Below are 15821 nucleotides of genomic sequence, written 5' to 3' on the forward strand. Positions count from 1 at the left end.
TCGTGTCCAGTGGATATGCCGGAGGATTCGCGAACATACCTCAACGTGATCACGCTCAAATCGTTTATGGAGACAACCACTTCAGATGTTCTTCTGGCCATATGGACGCAAAGAACCACTCAGCTATAATGAAATATGCAAACAAGAGTTGCGTGAGCTGTCAAAATTACTGAATAACTTGGAGAACAATGTAGTTTAACCAGCCACCCTAGCCACTTTTTGTGGTAGTCTAATAAGAGGATGGGAGCGAGTTTTGTCTGGATCTTACCTTCACGAAGCTTATCAAATGAACTCTTTCTCTTCCATGGAGTGAGAGATGCCGAAGATTCCTCTGTCCGGAAACAAATTAGGCTACCAAAATGCTTTTGTTTCAATTCTACACACTTCTTACTTCTAAAAGCAGCCATGATATTTTGAAACGTAAAACGAGATCACTACTGGTTTTATAAGTAAGAACTGTTAAGAATAGTAGACACAGTTTATTTCATCACCTTGATCACCTGTTGATCTTCGAAATGGTCGAGCGGTCGCCAGTAATTCTTCCATTTGCCCCGATCGCCTACCAGAGTTGCCCAGTCGTTCCTCCTTTCGCGTGGAACACAAAGAGCATCAAATTTTTCTTTGGAGGACTTTGTGAACAAGTCTGACTCTTGGGTCGGCGGCGTTTCTGCGGTGCGTTTGATGTCGCGTGGTATCCACTCACTTACGGCTCTAGTCCAACGGTTGTCGTTGAAACGCATCACGTGTCCGGCCCACCTAATTTTGCTTTCCTTGGCATATGCGGCGGCGTCTCTAATCTTCGATCGCTGACGTGGGAGAGGACTTCGAATCCCATCCCTCACTTGCGTGAAGCGGGATACTCCTAGCATCACTCTCTCAATTGTGTGTTCAATGACGTTCACTGCGTTTTCTTCCTGCTTGCGAAATGCCCAGGCTTAGGAAGCATAGGTCAAAGCAGGAAGTACGATGGTGTTGAATAGGTGATCACGGACCTGGATGTTCTTTTTCTTCTTCACCACATCCTCGATGCTCTTATACGCTCCCCGAGCTACTCGTTTCGTTCTGCCAAGTCGGAGGTCAGGTCGTTCATCATGTTGATATCCCGACCTAGATATATATCGCTGGAGCATTCTGATATGTTCGCTTCGTTGAGCGTGAATCGGGCATCAAAAACTCATCCGTTCTTCATAAACATCGTCTTGTCTAGGTCCAGCTGAATTCCGACCTTTTCACACGTTTCACCAAATTCGGCCAGCATCCTTTCCGCCTGATTGATGTTTGTTGTTATAAGAACGATGTCATGGGCGAAACGAAGATTGTGTTAATGCCGGCCGTGAACTTTCACTCCCATGTCATCCCATTCCAATCCCCGCATCGCGTTCTCGAGAGTGGCACTAAATATTTTGGGTGAACTTGTGTCACCCTGACGAACCCCCCTCTTACTTCGATTATGACATCATTGTAGAATGAGGAAATTTTCGTAGTGAAGTTGCTATACAACCCACGAAGTACATTTATGTATGGAGTAGCGACGCTTTGGTTGTCCAAGGCTTCCATGACTGCTTCCGTCTCAACTTTTCTATTGCTTAGGAACATTGCATTCCGACAGATAACGAGTAAAAAGCCTCGCGAGTGTGTTGGTGAGTACTGACAGTAGGTACTTCAGACGTTCAGGCTTGATTCGGACTTCGGAAGGGAGCAATGGAATATCCATCTTCCCTCAGATGGTAAGGAGGCAAGTGGACGTAGGTGTCGAAGAGTTCTGAATAGAATTCGTGAACGACCTTTTCCATCCCCTTCTCGATGCTGTAGTTGTTCCATGTGGGAGAGCAGTCATTGTTGTTTTATGACTGGCGAAGTTCCGACGGGCATAACGAATTCTCTGTCCCGCCTCTGCAGCTTCAGCCAACACTTCTGCTCTTCTCTCTTTCAGATCTTCCTTTATCGCCTCTCTGTAAGCCTTGCGATCTCGGACGTGAGTTCTTGGTTGCTTGCAGCTCGTGCAGCTCCACGTTGACGTATCAGCTCTAGAGTTTTTGGAGACAGGCGTCTCTTGGTGGTTCTGAAACTCTTCGCTTTCCTCGTACAGTCGTGAAGATGTTGTACATGCCGTTCTTATTCGTCGTCGATGTTGTCCACGACGGTATCTTCCCAAAAGCCAACAAGCGAAGCGAAGAGCTCCCAGTCGATGATAGCTCTAGGAGTTCGCTTAGCGACCATCGCGGCTTTTCCTGCTCTCCGTGTGAAAGAAAATCTTCCTCGAAGAAAGAGACAGCAGTCCAAGAAAAGAGACCGGCGATGTTCGATAGAAAGGTGATGTTCCTGCATAATGATAATGACAAACGGCATGTTCCTTGGGGGACTCGTCGAAAAATAGCACATCTTGGCTGGGAAGTTCCGTCGCATCCACCACATTCTCCGGTTTTCGACTATCACTTGTTTGTGTCCTTACAAAATTTTTTGAATGGCAAAAGATTTAAAAAATGAAGAAGATGTCAAGCAAGCACTAGTACAATCATTCACATAAAAAGATGAAGAATTTCTCGAAAATGGGATATACAAGTTGTCCTCACGCTGGCAACAGGTCATTATAATAACAATAATAATGGCAATTATATTGTTTAATAAAGTTCGTTGCCAGTAAGAAAAAGTTAGTGTTTTGTTTCATTCTTAAAATCCACAATAAATAGTGTAAAAGACTGAGGATTTAACTTAACAAAAAAAACAAAATAACAAAAAAAACAGAAAATCCTGTTGAGCTGGAAAGTTAAAAGAAGTAAGGTCATCCTACAACAAATAGTTTTACCGCAGAAGTTTTGTGAGAAAATAATTTTTAAGCTCCTAATGTGCATCGTTACTAGAGTTGAAACATGTCGCTTTAGTCAATTTTTCAACATCTTCAATGTTGTGATATTACATATTACATATTATTATTATTTTGGTAGTTATGATATGTGATAGACATCAAATTGTTTACAATAGTATGTAGATAACGAACAGAGTAGATTACGAATCCAAGATGTTGAGAAGAAGACCCTCAATATCCCTGACTATTACGTTGGCAATTTTCTATACTATACTTTTTCTATATATTTTATTCTTTCTATTTTCTGTACCATACTTCAGACAGGTGATTCATGTGTGACCGCTGTGTTTAGTTTTTCTGAAGCAACAATATAAATGTGTGCAATGTTCATGCTCAGAACCAAAGGATGTTAAAAGAATTAAGAAGGACTGTAGGAATATTGTAGGTTTTGTATTATTGCTGCATCTTTAGTCCTCGTAACAATAACGGTTACAATGACTTGACTTACTTGACTTAATCGGCGGGCTGATGTCATCTCCCAAGCGATTACCCGCATCTTCGTCGAGGTGTGCCTTCTTTGAACACAGCTGTGCCCAACCTTCTCGATCTTCTGCGAGAGCTTGCGCAGAATCAATCCATTCGTCGCTATTCCATATTCTGCGAGACCTCACTTCTCGCCTGAACTGCCTTTCCACGCCGAGTGTCCTCAGCTCCTCTTTCACCACGTCAGTCTAGAACTTCCGTCTTCGGCCACGTGGCTTCTTCCAGCTTGAACCCGGCAAACTCCTCGGAACTCGTTGAACAAGGCGATCTGAAGGTCTCTTTAATATATGACCAAAGAAGCGCAGACTACTTACTTTAGCCACTTTCGATGGCGGTGCAAGATGTTGATGTCTTCCACGTGTCATCCGCCAGTATACCACATCAATTTCTGCGTGGAGATCTTCATTGTGGCATACCATAGGCCAAAAGTAGCCAAATAACCGTCTAAGCAGCTTTATTTCCGTGCAGTCTAGCCTCTCCATAACCGTTGATGGTGCTGCCCAAGTCTCCGATCCGTACATTATGATAGGGCGAACTGCAGATAGGTAGACTAGCAGCTTGAGTTCGTTGGTGATGGGGGTCGACCACAGGCATTTCGTTACGGAGTTAAATGCAGAAGTGGCCTAAGCGCATCTTTGCTGAACATCTCTCCCGTAGCAGTCGTTGTTCTTCAGCGTACAACCCAGGTAACAGAACTCATCGACGAGTTCTATCGGTTGTCCGTCCACCCCGATTCCCGTTCGAGGTCTCGAAAAGATTCACATCTGCTTGCATTTATCAGGGCGTAGATGTAGTCCATAGGCAGCAGCCAGCTTCGACACAAGGTTGACAACATGTTGAAGTTTCGTACTACTTTCCGCGAATATAACAACATCGTCGGCGTACTCGAGGTCAGTCAAGGGGCGCCCTGATGGTGCTAAGACAATGCTAGGACAGTGGTCGACTGTTCTTCGCATAATGTCGTCGATGGCGAAATTGAACAGGAAAGGTCCTGCCACTGCCCCTTGTCTTACTCCAGTTACCATTTCAAACGGTGTTGTACATCCGGCTGGTGTTCGAACTGCAGCAGTTGTTCGTTGATTCATGTCATCAAACAAGCGAACGAACTTTCCTGTTACTCCATCGGCGCGGAGCGCGTTGAGAAGACGGCCTCGATGAGGAGAGTCGAACGCGGCTTCAAAGTCCAAAAACGCTAGTTGCATTGGCTTCGAATACCGCTGCCAGATTTCGATCACTCTCCTGACGATGAACATCTGGTCATTCGTAGATCGGCCAAGACGAAAGCCAGCTTACTCGTCGCGCGTTGTTTCTTTGTGATGTTTGGTGAGTCGATCCAGGATAATGCGCTCCAATACCTTGTACATAACACGCTACAAAGAGATTCCTTGATAATTATTAGGGTTCGTGACGGAAAACTTCTTGTGGAGGAGAATTATGATAGCGTGTCTCCACGAATCAGGAATCCTTTCGTGTATCCATATTGAACAGATGATCTTTGTCATTTCACGAATCCCAGACGGAGGAAGATATTCTAGCATTTCTGCGCTAATCCCATCGTCTCAACCAGATTTTCCATCCTTCATTTTTTCAATACAGACCAGGACCTCCGACTCGATCGGTGGCTCCTCGTTAACAGCATATGTCGGTCTATGAACGTGTTCGACTTCAGGAGCTGACGGTGCTAGTCGGTTCAGCAAGTTCTTGAAGTGTTCCCTCCAGATTGGAAGGGCTGCTTCACCGACAGCTTCAGTGGCAGTGTTGAGGACAGGAGAACATCTTTTCATTTTGCCGCTATACTGTTTTAGTAGAGCATAGGCTTTCCGCGGGTTCCTGTCCTTCCACGCCTTCTCAAACTCCTTCGCTCTTGACGTCACTCGTTATCACGGTTTTTTTGCAGTTGACGACGCAGCTTCCTTCTAAGACGCTTTTCCTGGTTGAAGTCACCAGCACTGTGCGCGACACATACAGAATTGTACGTGGATTTTGTTTCAGCGGATGCAAAGGCAAACTTCTCCACGGCAATAGAACCGGGAACGTTTCCCTTGCAGCTTCTTGGATGCACTTTGTGAAGTGATCCGCATCGCTAAGTTTCTTTCTGGTCCGTACTTCAGCATGAAGAGACACACACTGGCGGAATTTCGTTCTGCACTCTTCGTCTTTCAGACCTGCCATGCCGATTTTCGGTTGAAGAGGAACTCCTCGATTTCTCTTGTGGAACCGTATCTTGAAGCTGAGAAGAACTGGACGGTGATCAGAGTCGAACGCGACGTCCCAAACAGCTCTAGATTTTCGGATATCTAACTGAGGGATGTTCCTCGCCAGAACGTAGTCGAGCTGAAGCTTAAGAGTCTTCATCTTCCGCTCTTCAGGCGTTAAAAGGGTTGACCTCTGCCACGTGAGCTGATGGCGTCGATGATTCCTCTTAAACGTAGAAGCGATGATAAGGCCCGTCTTTTCGTACAGGTCGTCCAGACGGTCACCGTTGTCCGACGTGCGCTCCGCTGGATAATACCATTTTCTTAGCACATCGGATTGCTGTTCGAGTCCCATCTTCGTATTTGCGTCGATTCCGACAATGACCACCTGCTGGCTTGGTATTTTAGACATCAGCGCATTGAGTTCATCATCGAAGGCGTCCTTACTGTTGTCCTCAGCGGTTTCCGTAGGTGCGTGAACACTTACGATCCAGAGTTTACATCCTCCGCGATCCCGCAGTGGTAAAAAGGCGCATCTAGACGACGTTGAGCCAAATTCCTCCACCAGGTTCTTGTAATCGTTCCTCACAGCTATCGCGCAGCCACCTACTTTGTTCTCATCAGCATCGCCGCAGCATATGGTGTAATTTTCGATGCTGATGACGGGCCGATCTCTCATGCGTGTTTCCTGCAGTGCAGCAAAAGGCACACAGAGATATCGCAGAAGCCTGGATAGAGCGGCTTGTTGGAGTTCACTCGATAGTGTTCGGCAGTTCAGCGTGGCAGTGCAGGTTATATAGCTCGTACGTTCCCAATGCGTACACTCGAACGCCTGATTGCGCTTAGTTAAAGCAGGGCCACCACGTACAGGTAGCAATCAGACTCGTATACGCGGCCCCACGGTTACAATAAGTTAAGTAAAGCCACCAATATGTATATATATATATATATATATATCATGTATATATATATATATAATAATAATAATAATAATGGGCATATTCTGTCACGTGTGTGTTTGTGTGTATGTGTGTGTGTGTGTGTGGTTTGGGCGCGCCGGCGCCAGAAAGCTATAAAATGGGGTGCGTCGAGTCCACCGGCGCCGTACAGCTATAACGCGGAGTGCGACGGGTTCACCAACGTCGAGTTGGTGCGCCGACACCAGGAAGCAGTAAAATGGGGTGCGACAGGTCCCACGGCGTCGGATCGGTGCGCAGTAACTTCGTGTGGATGTCGCGAAATGTAAATTAGACGTTGCGACCGTTTCATATCCATGGCCACTGCACTTGTTGCATTGCACCTGACTCCTCCGCGTATCTATTTCGTTGCACGTTTCTCTCAACTTGGTAGCAGACCTTCTTCAGACAGTGGAAAGACCCACACAAGCGGCTGCTTAAATAGTGCCTAACAGTTTATATAATCTGAAATGGAACTTATCTTTATCAGTACAATTGTGTTGTTTACGTGATTTTATGTTAAACGTCATTTGTGATGACTGTTGGGGGAAGTCAGGAGGAACACCCATACTTCGAATAATGCTTTTCAATTGTAAGTAGATTATAGTGTTATCGAAAGAATGTTCGTAAATGAAGTCTGAATGTTCTCCAAATGTGATATATATATATATATATATATTAGGTTGAGTCGAAAGTTCTCGAACAAATTGACAATATATTTTTATTTATTTTGCAATTTTCAAACGATAACTGTAAATCATTTGAAGCATGGCCCATTTACATCGATGGTCTTCTGCCAACGTTTAGGCAGATCGTAGATGCCTTTGCTTCAGAACGTTGGGGATTGGTCCTTGAAAAACTGCTCGAGTGCCTTTTTGATGTTCGCGGGTTTGGAGGTCTTGACCATCCTGTTGACGTTGGAGATTGGAAAAAAGATGGTAATCCGAAGGAGCCAGGTTTGGGGAATTCGATGGGTGTGGTAAAATGGCCCAGCCGAACTTCACTTTGGTTCAGCACTTTTCGTTCCTGCAATGTGTGCCCGAGCGTTGTTGTGATGGAAGTAGACTTCGTGAGGCGGCGGGCGTGCATTTTCGAGATTTGCCTTTAAATTCCTCAGTTGCTCAGTGGAGACGTCTGCGGTCACTGCACACCCTTCAGCGAGCAGCTCCCAGTTCGACATCGTGTGCGCTCCACCAGATGCAGAGCATAACCTTTTTGCCGTGTACGTTAAGTTGAGTTTAGGTGCGTCTTCTGCATCTGCGCATTCGTCAACCCATTGGGCACGCCGGTGAATGTTAGGATATGGAATCCACTTCTCATCCCCGGTGTCTAAGTGCAAAAGCCACTTGTGGGGGCGTTTGAGCGTAACGAGAGAAGGTGCCATATCAGCGATCTATGCCATACTGCGTCAGAGCATCTGTTAACTATCAACCTAGTTTTCGCACCGTGTCGATTTACTTCAATCCGCAGACAACTGTGGTTTGACTCACCCCAAGAGGAACTGTCAGTTCGCCAGTGGTTTGATACGGATCGCTCTACCTGTCTCCGCAGCTAGTCCAAATCCAACTCATTGGGTGTTTCGAGCGGTCTTCATCTTTGATGGAATAGTCGCCCGACGCGAACTTCGAGTCCCACTTGTAAACTGTACTCCTAGCGGGGCATGCTCATTGTAAACTTCCTTCGGTCGCCTACCAATATCTGCGCGTTCTTGGCCAGATAAATGGAGAAAGAATGTGACGTTGCGGAAGTGGAATGACGACGGCTTGAAATTACGCTGCATGGTGGCAGGAAAAGATCTAGCTCGGAGTAATTGTTAACCTACACTTGAAGAGCCTTTGTACTATATTAAACGATAGCTACCGCGTCCATTTTAGTTAGCTGAGTGATGATCTCTAGAAGTCATCACTACCACATTGTCCGAGAACTTTCGATTCAAGCATATATCTCATTGAGTTTTATTGAGTCTAGGAAGAGAGTACACAGCGATCCATATTCTTGTATCTGAGTTGAATTGGCACTTGAGCACAAAGTGATTATTGCATTTACAGCCGAGTTTATGTGTTGTTAGTGGACTCCTATTGTGTTCAAAACAAAATTAGATCAATTTTAGTATAAAATCGATACAAACGAATGCTAGGTTAGCACTCTCACATGAAAAGCAACCTAAGTTGTTACCAATCTTAAAGTGCCTATGGAGAAAATTTCGCTTCACTCGAAGCGGACAAGAAACTGAACAGATGTGAGAGTTTTTGTTTTAAGCCAGCAAACAAAGATACCAAGAAAAGTCAAAATATACATTGTAATGTTGTGTCTGGTTTAAAGTATTCTTTCTGAAAACTATCATTCTGTACAACCATCACCTGCTCGATCCTGGCCCTGAAGCGCGAGTACGCTGTCTTCAATCGTGGTTCACGGCCGTGAGCCTCGTCTCAATAGCGGCCTGGAGGGAGTTGAAGTTAGGGTGCCTGGAGTCGTTTATTCGTCTCTCGACCACGCCTCACATGTATTCCAGAAAATTACGATCGGGACTGCTAGGAGGCCAAAAGTTAAATTGCAGTGCTCTTGAGCATTTCGCGGGTTTTGAACTGGTAGAATATCTGATATCCTCTTTAGAGATCCGAGAGACTATCGTTATGCTCTCCTCTAGGGCGGAGGCAAATTTACAAAAAAATCTCCCAAAGATTTTCCGCCGTTCTTCTGTCGTATTCCACGCTTAGCGAATTTGGTCATCGTAAAGGATAAAGGATAAAGTGTCTGTCGTTAATCAATCCGCTTGGAATGCGATACCGTTCACTTCAATTCAGAATTGTTTAAGGTTCACAAACGTGTAACTGGCCTATTCAATGACTTGGTGGTGGCTAACTAATGTGTCAAGTCGGTGTTTTTATTCTCACAGACAAGTTTAGTACCAATTTATCGACCCCGAAGGGATGAAAGGTTTTGTGAGCGCTAGGGTGGATTCAAACCTCCGATCCGAAAGGAAGCGGAACCTCTAACCGCTACACTACACCCGCCCTTTTGGTCATCGTGGAGTTGGTAAAATCTTGCAGATACATTTATCTAACTTCAACCTCAACCCCTGAATTCAAGTGTAGCTGGAGCTTGAGAAACAGTTTTGCCTGGATTCTATCGGCGCACCACGTATGCGCATACCCGCTATATCAATCCACTTGGGATGCGCCAACGAGTTCTTACTGCAATTCTTGATTGTTGAGGTTTTTTGGAAGCAGGCGATGCGCTTGCTGACCGCGTTCCATCTGCCCTTCGCTAAAAATAATAATAATAGTAATTAATAATAATAGTAATAATAATAATAATAATAATAACAATAATAATAATAATAATAATAATAATAATAATAAACTATTATGGTAAGAACATGCCAATGAATTATCCGCTCTTCAACATGTCGCATTTTCAGCGTCTGACTGGGTATTATTTTCTCTTTTGACCATCCTCCGTCAACGTAACGAAAGAAGAAATTTACTAGAATTTTGAACTGATCGCATGGTCAATTTATAAGCTACATTTGGCGAAATTTTTAATGTGGCCAAAGCAAGTTTTTGCGAAATCTACCATTGATCCAAGTAGCAAGAGGTTAGTAGGAGACACTGCTGCTCTTCCATGATACAAGCTCTCTTATTGCAAGGGTATATCATTTGTCCATATATATCATGGTTTCGCGGATTTCGTGCTGATCTTGTGAGGGATTCTGGTGCTTCAAACTCCTGGATTTGTAGGAATAATAGGAGGAGCGTTTCTACTGTGTTACTTGTCAACAACGGGGGTTATTTTATTTACTGAAACTAACGTAGGTGATCATTTCATTTCACTACTTTGAATTATTTAAATTTATATAAAGATCTTAACAGTTAACTCTGCAGTTCAAAACCTAGCGAAGTCCTGATATCGTGTTCGTTTGTAGTCGCAATACTCCTATTCTTTTAATTGATTTCCTTGAGCTGTAGCCAAGGTTGGTATTGGTCGCCTTTATTAAACAACGGCTAACGTTTCGGCGTTATCGCCTTCGTCAGAGCCTGGAAAGTTCAAAGCCATTAGTGATTTATCCCCTCAAGCGCCTCATCACCCCGCCGAAAGCATCCAAACGGTAGGCAAACTCAAACAGCAACACATTGGCTAGTACTTACCTCATTAGCTAAACTTGTTAACGCAGCAGACCACCACATACCACAACTACGAGTCTCAAGGGCTCTTATATAGGGACCTCACGGCCCGCCCGTAGATCAAAACCCGCATAGGTCTTGATATAGGGATAACAGCACGCAGAACGCTAGAGACCTTTTGGATAACCGCCAAAAGTCCAAAAATGAACAAGAAGGATAAGTGCATTGCTATCACAAACGAGTTATCCCTATATCAAGACGTATGCGGGTTTTGATCTACGGGCGGGCCGTGAGGTTCCTATATAAAACCCTTGTGACTCGTAGTTGTGGTACGTGTTGGTCTGCTGCGTTAACAAGTCTAGCTAATGAAGTAAGTACTAGCTAATGTGTTGCTGTTTGAGTTTGCCTACCATTTCGATGCTTTCGGTAGGGTGATGAGGCGCTTGAGGGGATAAAACACTAATGGCTTTGAACTTTCCAGGCTCTGACGAAAGCGATAACGCCGAAACGTTAGCCGTTGTTTAATAAAGGCGATCAATACCAATCTTGGCTACAACTCAAGGAAATCAATTAAAAACTTTGTTTCAACATGCCGAGATTCAAAGACAGTCGAACATGGGCAATACTCCTATTCTTTTTTTCATTTCGAGTGGTTATCTAAAATGCTTTTGGTTCTGTGCGTTATCACCTCGTTTTCTTAGGATAAATTTGCATTTTCAACACGTATTCTAAAGTTCTCATAGTGTCTTTTGGGCTGACCCTAGGAAAGTTTTGATTCTGTGTACCTATTTAGGTGCTCCTTTGAAGGCATAGTCGCTTAAGCGTATAAGGACATGGATATAGTTTGGAAACCTGATGGACAACATAGAGTTTGGTATGTAGATTACGAATATGAGCGTCGCTCAGTTTTTTCTAATCGTTCTGAAAAAAAGAATGGCGTGAGAAACGACGTTCGTTACTACGAGGTAAGTGGGAACGAACCATCAAAGCAGACACACCGCATACACGAGCGGTTGAATCACTGAGGTCTCTCAGCAGCCTATTCGAGTGAAACCAATGAACCGGTTGTTGAGAAGATCGGAGAGTCTACGAGTGTGGCACGTTATAGCATACTTCGTAAGAACAAACGCCATTTCCATGCCACGTTCTAGTAGGATTAGAGGAATTTGAATGGAGCCACGCTCATATTCATATCTACGCTACGAACCCTACGTGTTCCATCTGGTTTCCACATTACTTAAATCTCGTGATATCCCGTCTTTAAAGATATACATAATGCCGACCCGTTTCTTTTTTTTTTTTTTTTTGCAAGTGTTACTGCACGTGATACAGTGAACCACTCCTTATACCATCCGTTCACTCTCTCTCTACAATATGTGATCAAACCACGCAGTTACGAGCAATGCAGAGTCAGTTGTATGTATGCACGATCAGGTAGCAATTGCCTCTTGAGTTCTGCTGTTGCTATTTCCACGACCCTACGTCATTCTATGGAACGGCTTGGCGAAGCTCTGCTTACGTATAAGGTGTAAGCTAGACAGCAGAATTTTCTGCTGGCCGCCGATTTTTATAATATTACTACTACTACAACCCCTAGTCACTACTATTCCACTTTACATTATTATAGCAGAATTCTGATATAATAATGTAAAGTGTAATAGTAGTGACTAGGAGTTGTAATACGGAACTAGTCATTTTTTACCGCTATTCTTTTCTCATTTATATTCATAAACGTTTATGTACAGTACATTTTCATGACTTTGCTTATGATAATCATATTAGAAAATCCATATACTTGCGTTTGTCACGTCGTCCAGATGTTTTTTTTTTTCGAGAACCAGGTGGTATTTCGGTTTCTGCGTTGTACTGCACTCCAAATTCTTGGCAAGATTTTATATAAACTGCACGTTAACCTATGCAGACCTCGTCATATCCGAGTGGACATATTGCGTAGCTGGGAGTTAGTTAGAGGCATCACCCCACGAATCTGGGGTGGTGCGGGATTCAAGTGGGTTATGCCTATACGGAGTCCTAGAATATGTAGAGAATGGTGATTCCGCCTATTTCTTCCTAATTGCCGTAAAAACGGCCTGGAAGATACGACGTCGAGCGTTCCGGCGCGCTATTTTCTACAAGGAGTTCGACTGGAGCGCGCCAGCCTTGTGCACGCGCCGCATCTTCTGGGCTTTTTTTACGGCAACTAGGAAGAAATGGACGGAACCACCCTCCTGTCCATAATCCACGACCCCGTATAGGAACTCTCCACCTGAAATCCGCACCACCCCAGATTCGTGGGGTGATGCCTTTAAGCAGGATAATTTGCACATTTGATTGCTATTAAGGTAAGTAATAGTGGTTTTAGTGAAACAGGAAGTTAGAACCGAATTCTGGAACCACATACTTGTCAGCGTTTTGAAGTTCATCTAGATGTATACAGTCAGCCTTCAATGGGTATTCACTTCAGCCAGCATCCGCAGATCACTGCGAAGGCTGCACAGGTGTTAATAAATCTAAAACGATTTTGAATCGCGTAGGCGCACCCCAAACGGATTGATCAGCGCCTTGTACTCTATCCTTCTAGCCTTTATCCATTTTTCAATAATGATACATTGTTGATGGCGAACTACACGCGAGAGAATGATTTTTTCGTTTCTGTTGAGGAGGATGCACAACTCTCTAATTGCTCAGTTGTAGAATTTATGCCTTCCGCTTCGGCAATATACTTCCTTTTTGGAACACGAAACTTCCTACGAAACAGCATAGAAGTTATGAAGGTTTAAAATTAAAATATTGTGGATAAGCTTTTTCCTTCAACTATAATGAAACAGGTGTTCAATGAGGGCTTCCAGAAAAGCTTCGTAGTTTCTAGTTGTTTCTGGTTAACTGACGTGAGTATAACCGTTGTGTAAATTTATATGTCTTCAATACGCGTAAATGAAACTGTCCAAAAGGAAATATGTTATTTTGAAACCGAAATTAAATATCTCGAAGCGTTCTCTTTGCTAGGTCAAAAATATGGACGTTGGAGACCGCAGTGTTGTGATTAATTGCTGTTGGAATTGGAAAGTATGAGAAATCTATAACACAATTCTGTAACCTCAATGAAATGAAAGCGTGTGTTAAAAATTGTCGGTGTATGATGGCTGTTGATGCTATTGTATGCAAATTCAACAGAATAACTAATTTTGCAACGCTAATCCCATAAATTGCACTCTCCGCTGACAATCCGACAGCATTAATGTCACATCGATCTTCTGGTCTTGATTAATCGTCGTGTCTTCTCGATTGATGACACATTGAGATTCATCAATCCTTCCATGCCTCGTTACATGTCGACGGATCCAATAGTTGTCACAATTGTATGCTTAAATAGCCTCACTGCTTGGCTTTTATCGATGACTCATCCATAGACATCCATGGTCCCGTTCCCAATCGGTATATGAGAGAATCTCTCCTTCCTCGTGGAACGTTCTTCGTGTGGTGGCAAAATGCAGCAGTAGATGGTCTATAATGTTTTTTTCTATTAGATTCTATTATAGCATTGTTCTTTCGTTTTTCTTTTTAAAAATCTGCCATGTTACTGAGCAGATCTGCACTTTTGATAGTTTCGAGAAGGAGCGCTGCATCGATCTTTTCTGCTTACTCCTGAAACACAATAAAATGGATGGTGTCCCCGTCGAAACACTATTTATTTTAGATTACGTGCATTTCGGATTGAATACGATAGTATTAACGGTCGACTTTTCTGCGCAGATCGCGTATCGGTTTAGATTTTGCTTAATACAACTTCACATGAAACTCCTCCAACAATTCCTTTTCTGTTTGTTTTATGGTAAAAATTCAGAATATGCGGATGACACTTGGAGTGGCCCATTAACGTGTCATTGCGAGTGTCAATAAAGACCAACTACGCAGTTTTGTCAAAACAACGCGCAGCTCATTTGGAGAGATCGAAATTTCGTCGACTACTTACTCTCATTGTCTTGCTATGACCCTGTGTTCCGTCCCTCTTATCGAATGAAGTGCAATTTTTGCTTTTCTAAGTTGAAAATTTTTCAGTGCGGTATCTGTTGCTCTGAAAACAGATTCTCTACAAGAACTTTCTGCTTGGTGCGGTGCTCGTTCTATTTGACCATGTTTTATTATGCGCACATCATTTCCTATTAGCTTGCATGTTGAAATGAAATGCTTTCTAAATCATATTCATGTACAGCTTCTCCGCTTAAATATTCACCAGCCCCATGGGTTTTTCCAGCGCATAAAGATTCCACACCTCTAATTCGAAGGTAGACTTCATCTATCAATGTCTGGATCTTGATTTTTAAAAATTTTATAGCTCCTTTCATATTTGCATTTCTGCCTTTTTAATATACTCTTTTTGTTTTCTTTTCACAGCAAATTACAACGATACAATTAGAAGGAAAAAAGCGCGTTCTCGTTTGGTTCAGTAAGTCGATGAAAGCTTCCAATTATACATTTTTCATAAGATCAGGAAGAGTGTGCTGACGAGAAGGCTATCAAAAACCAAGCTCAAGTCCTGTTAATGCCAAATCATTTGGCTCAGGAATGTATTCATCGTTGTTTTCAGAAGTGTTCCTGGGAGCTGGGTGGTTCTCTGACTTTTTGATTATTCCTTGGAATCAATAACACTAACTTGCTTTTCTCTATGTGTAAAACGGAAAGAAAGGCTCTCTAGGTTTTCTACAGGGTAGGGGAAGGATGATGAGAATCTTTGGATTTTCACGGCAGTTAATAATGAATGAGAGTCTGCCGTCCTTAAGTGGTATATCATCTTGATGATAACGACATAATCAAACGTTATGCTTCCTTGCCAACAACGTTATTGTGCTGAGACCTCTGCAAAATACCTGATGTCTCAATTTTTTTGTCGTTTTCAAAGGCCACTACCTCAAGAGGAGCTGATGACGATTCATATGATGGGAATTGATTTGTGTTCAGAATTTGTTCCTTCGTTTCACGTTAAAATAAAGAACTTTCAATTTTTGAGGAATTTTGAGTAAGTGTTTTATTTAAAATTCGCGGTATAAAAATGGAATGAAAACTCTTCAATGTTAAATTTAAATTGATTAAGAAAGTTATATCTGGTGTCAACAATTGTGAGTAAGGTGCTTGAACTGAATCAGTTAGACGAAGCAATCAAAGTTCACAAAATGTTTGACTGCATATCTTTTGAATA

The 15821-nt window shown here is 43.1% G+C and overlaps 6 protein-coding genes across 8 annotated transcripts; all 6 read right to left on the bottom strand.

Moving 5' to 3' along the window:
- Positions 1-479: 479 nt before the first annotated feature.
- Positions 480-869, bottom strand: RB195_021921 (uncharacterized protein; the record flags this gene model as incomplete). Its single annotated transcript, XM_064208863.1, has 1 exon — positions 480-869. The coding sequence occupies one exon, from the start codon at positions 867-869 to the stop codon at positions 480-482; it is 390 nt and encodes a 129-aa protein (XP_064064744.1).
- Positions 870-1048: 179 nt separating this feature from the next.
- Positions 1049-3870, bottom strand: RB195_021922 (uncharacterized protein; the record flags this gene model as incomplete). 2 transcript variants are annotated; one of them, XM_064208864.1, is made up of 3 exons in its annotated part: positions 1049-1107; positions 3315-3537; positions 3664-3870. In XM_064208864.1, 3 exons carry the CDS (start codon positions 3868-3870, stop codon positions 1049-1051), a joined length of 489 nt encoding a protein of 162 aa, XP_064064745.1. The 2 variants fall into 2 exon arrangements, with proteins under 2 accessions (XP_064064745.1, XP_064064746.1); XM_064208865.1 differs by lacking the exon at positions 1049-1107 and adding an exon at positions 2116-2258.
- Positions 3871-4107: 237 nt separating this feature from the next.
- On the bottom strand, positions 4108-4602 carry RB195_021923 (uncharacterized protein; the record flags this gene model as incomplete). Its single annotated transcript, XM_064208866.1, has 1 exon — positions 4108-4602. One exon carries the CDS (start codon positions 4600-4602, stop codon positions 4108-4110), a length of 495 nt encoding a protein of 164 aa, XP_064064747.1.
- Positions 4603-4908: 306 nt separating this feature from the next.
- RB195_021924 (uncharacterized protein) lies at positions 4909-5133 on the bottom strand (the record flags this gene model as incomplete). Its single annotated transcript, XM_064208867.1, has 1 exon — positions 4909-5133. The coding sequence occupies one exon, from the start codon at positions 5131-5133 to the stop codon at positions 4909-4911; it is 225 nt and encodes a 74-aa protein (XP_064064749.1).
- On the bottom strand, positions 4909-6223 carry RB195_021925 (uncharacterized protein; the record flags this gene model as incomplete). Of its 2 annotated transcripts, XM_064208869.1 has the most annotated exons (2): positions 4909-5212; positions 5316-6223. In XM_064208869.1, the coding sequence occupies 2 exons, from the start codon at positions 6221-6223 to the stop codon at positions 4909-4911; spliced, it is 1212 nt and encodes a 403-aa protein (XP_064064748.1). The 2 variants fall into 2 exon arrangements, with proteins under 2 accessions (XP_064064748.1, XP_064064750.1); XM_064208868.1 differs by having other exon boundaries at positions 5198-6223.
- Positions 6224-7500: 1277 nt separating this feature from the next.
- On the bottom strand, positions 7501-7884 carry RB195_021926 (uncharacterized protein; the record flags this gene model as incomplete). Its single annotated transcript, XM_064208870.1, has 1 exon — positions 7501-7884. One exon carries the CDS (start codon positions 7882-7884, stop codon positions 7501-7503), a length of 384 nt encoding a protein of 127 aa, XP_064064751.1.
- Positions 7885-15821: the final 7937 nt, after the last annotated feature.

Source organism: Necator americanus, chromosome X (assembly GCF_031761385.1).
Source record: "Necator americanus strain Aroian chromosome X, whole genome shotgun sequence".
Taxonomy (NCBI): Eukaryota; Metazoa; Nematoda; class Chromadorea; order Rhabditida; family Ancylostomatidae; genus Necator; species Necator americanus.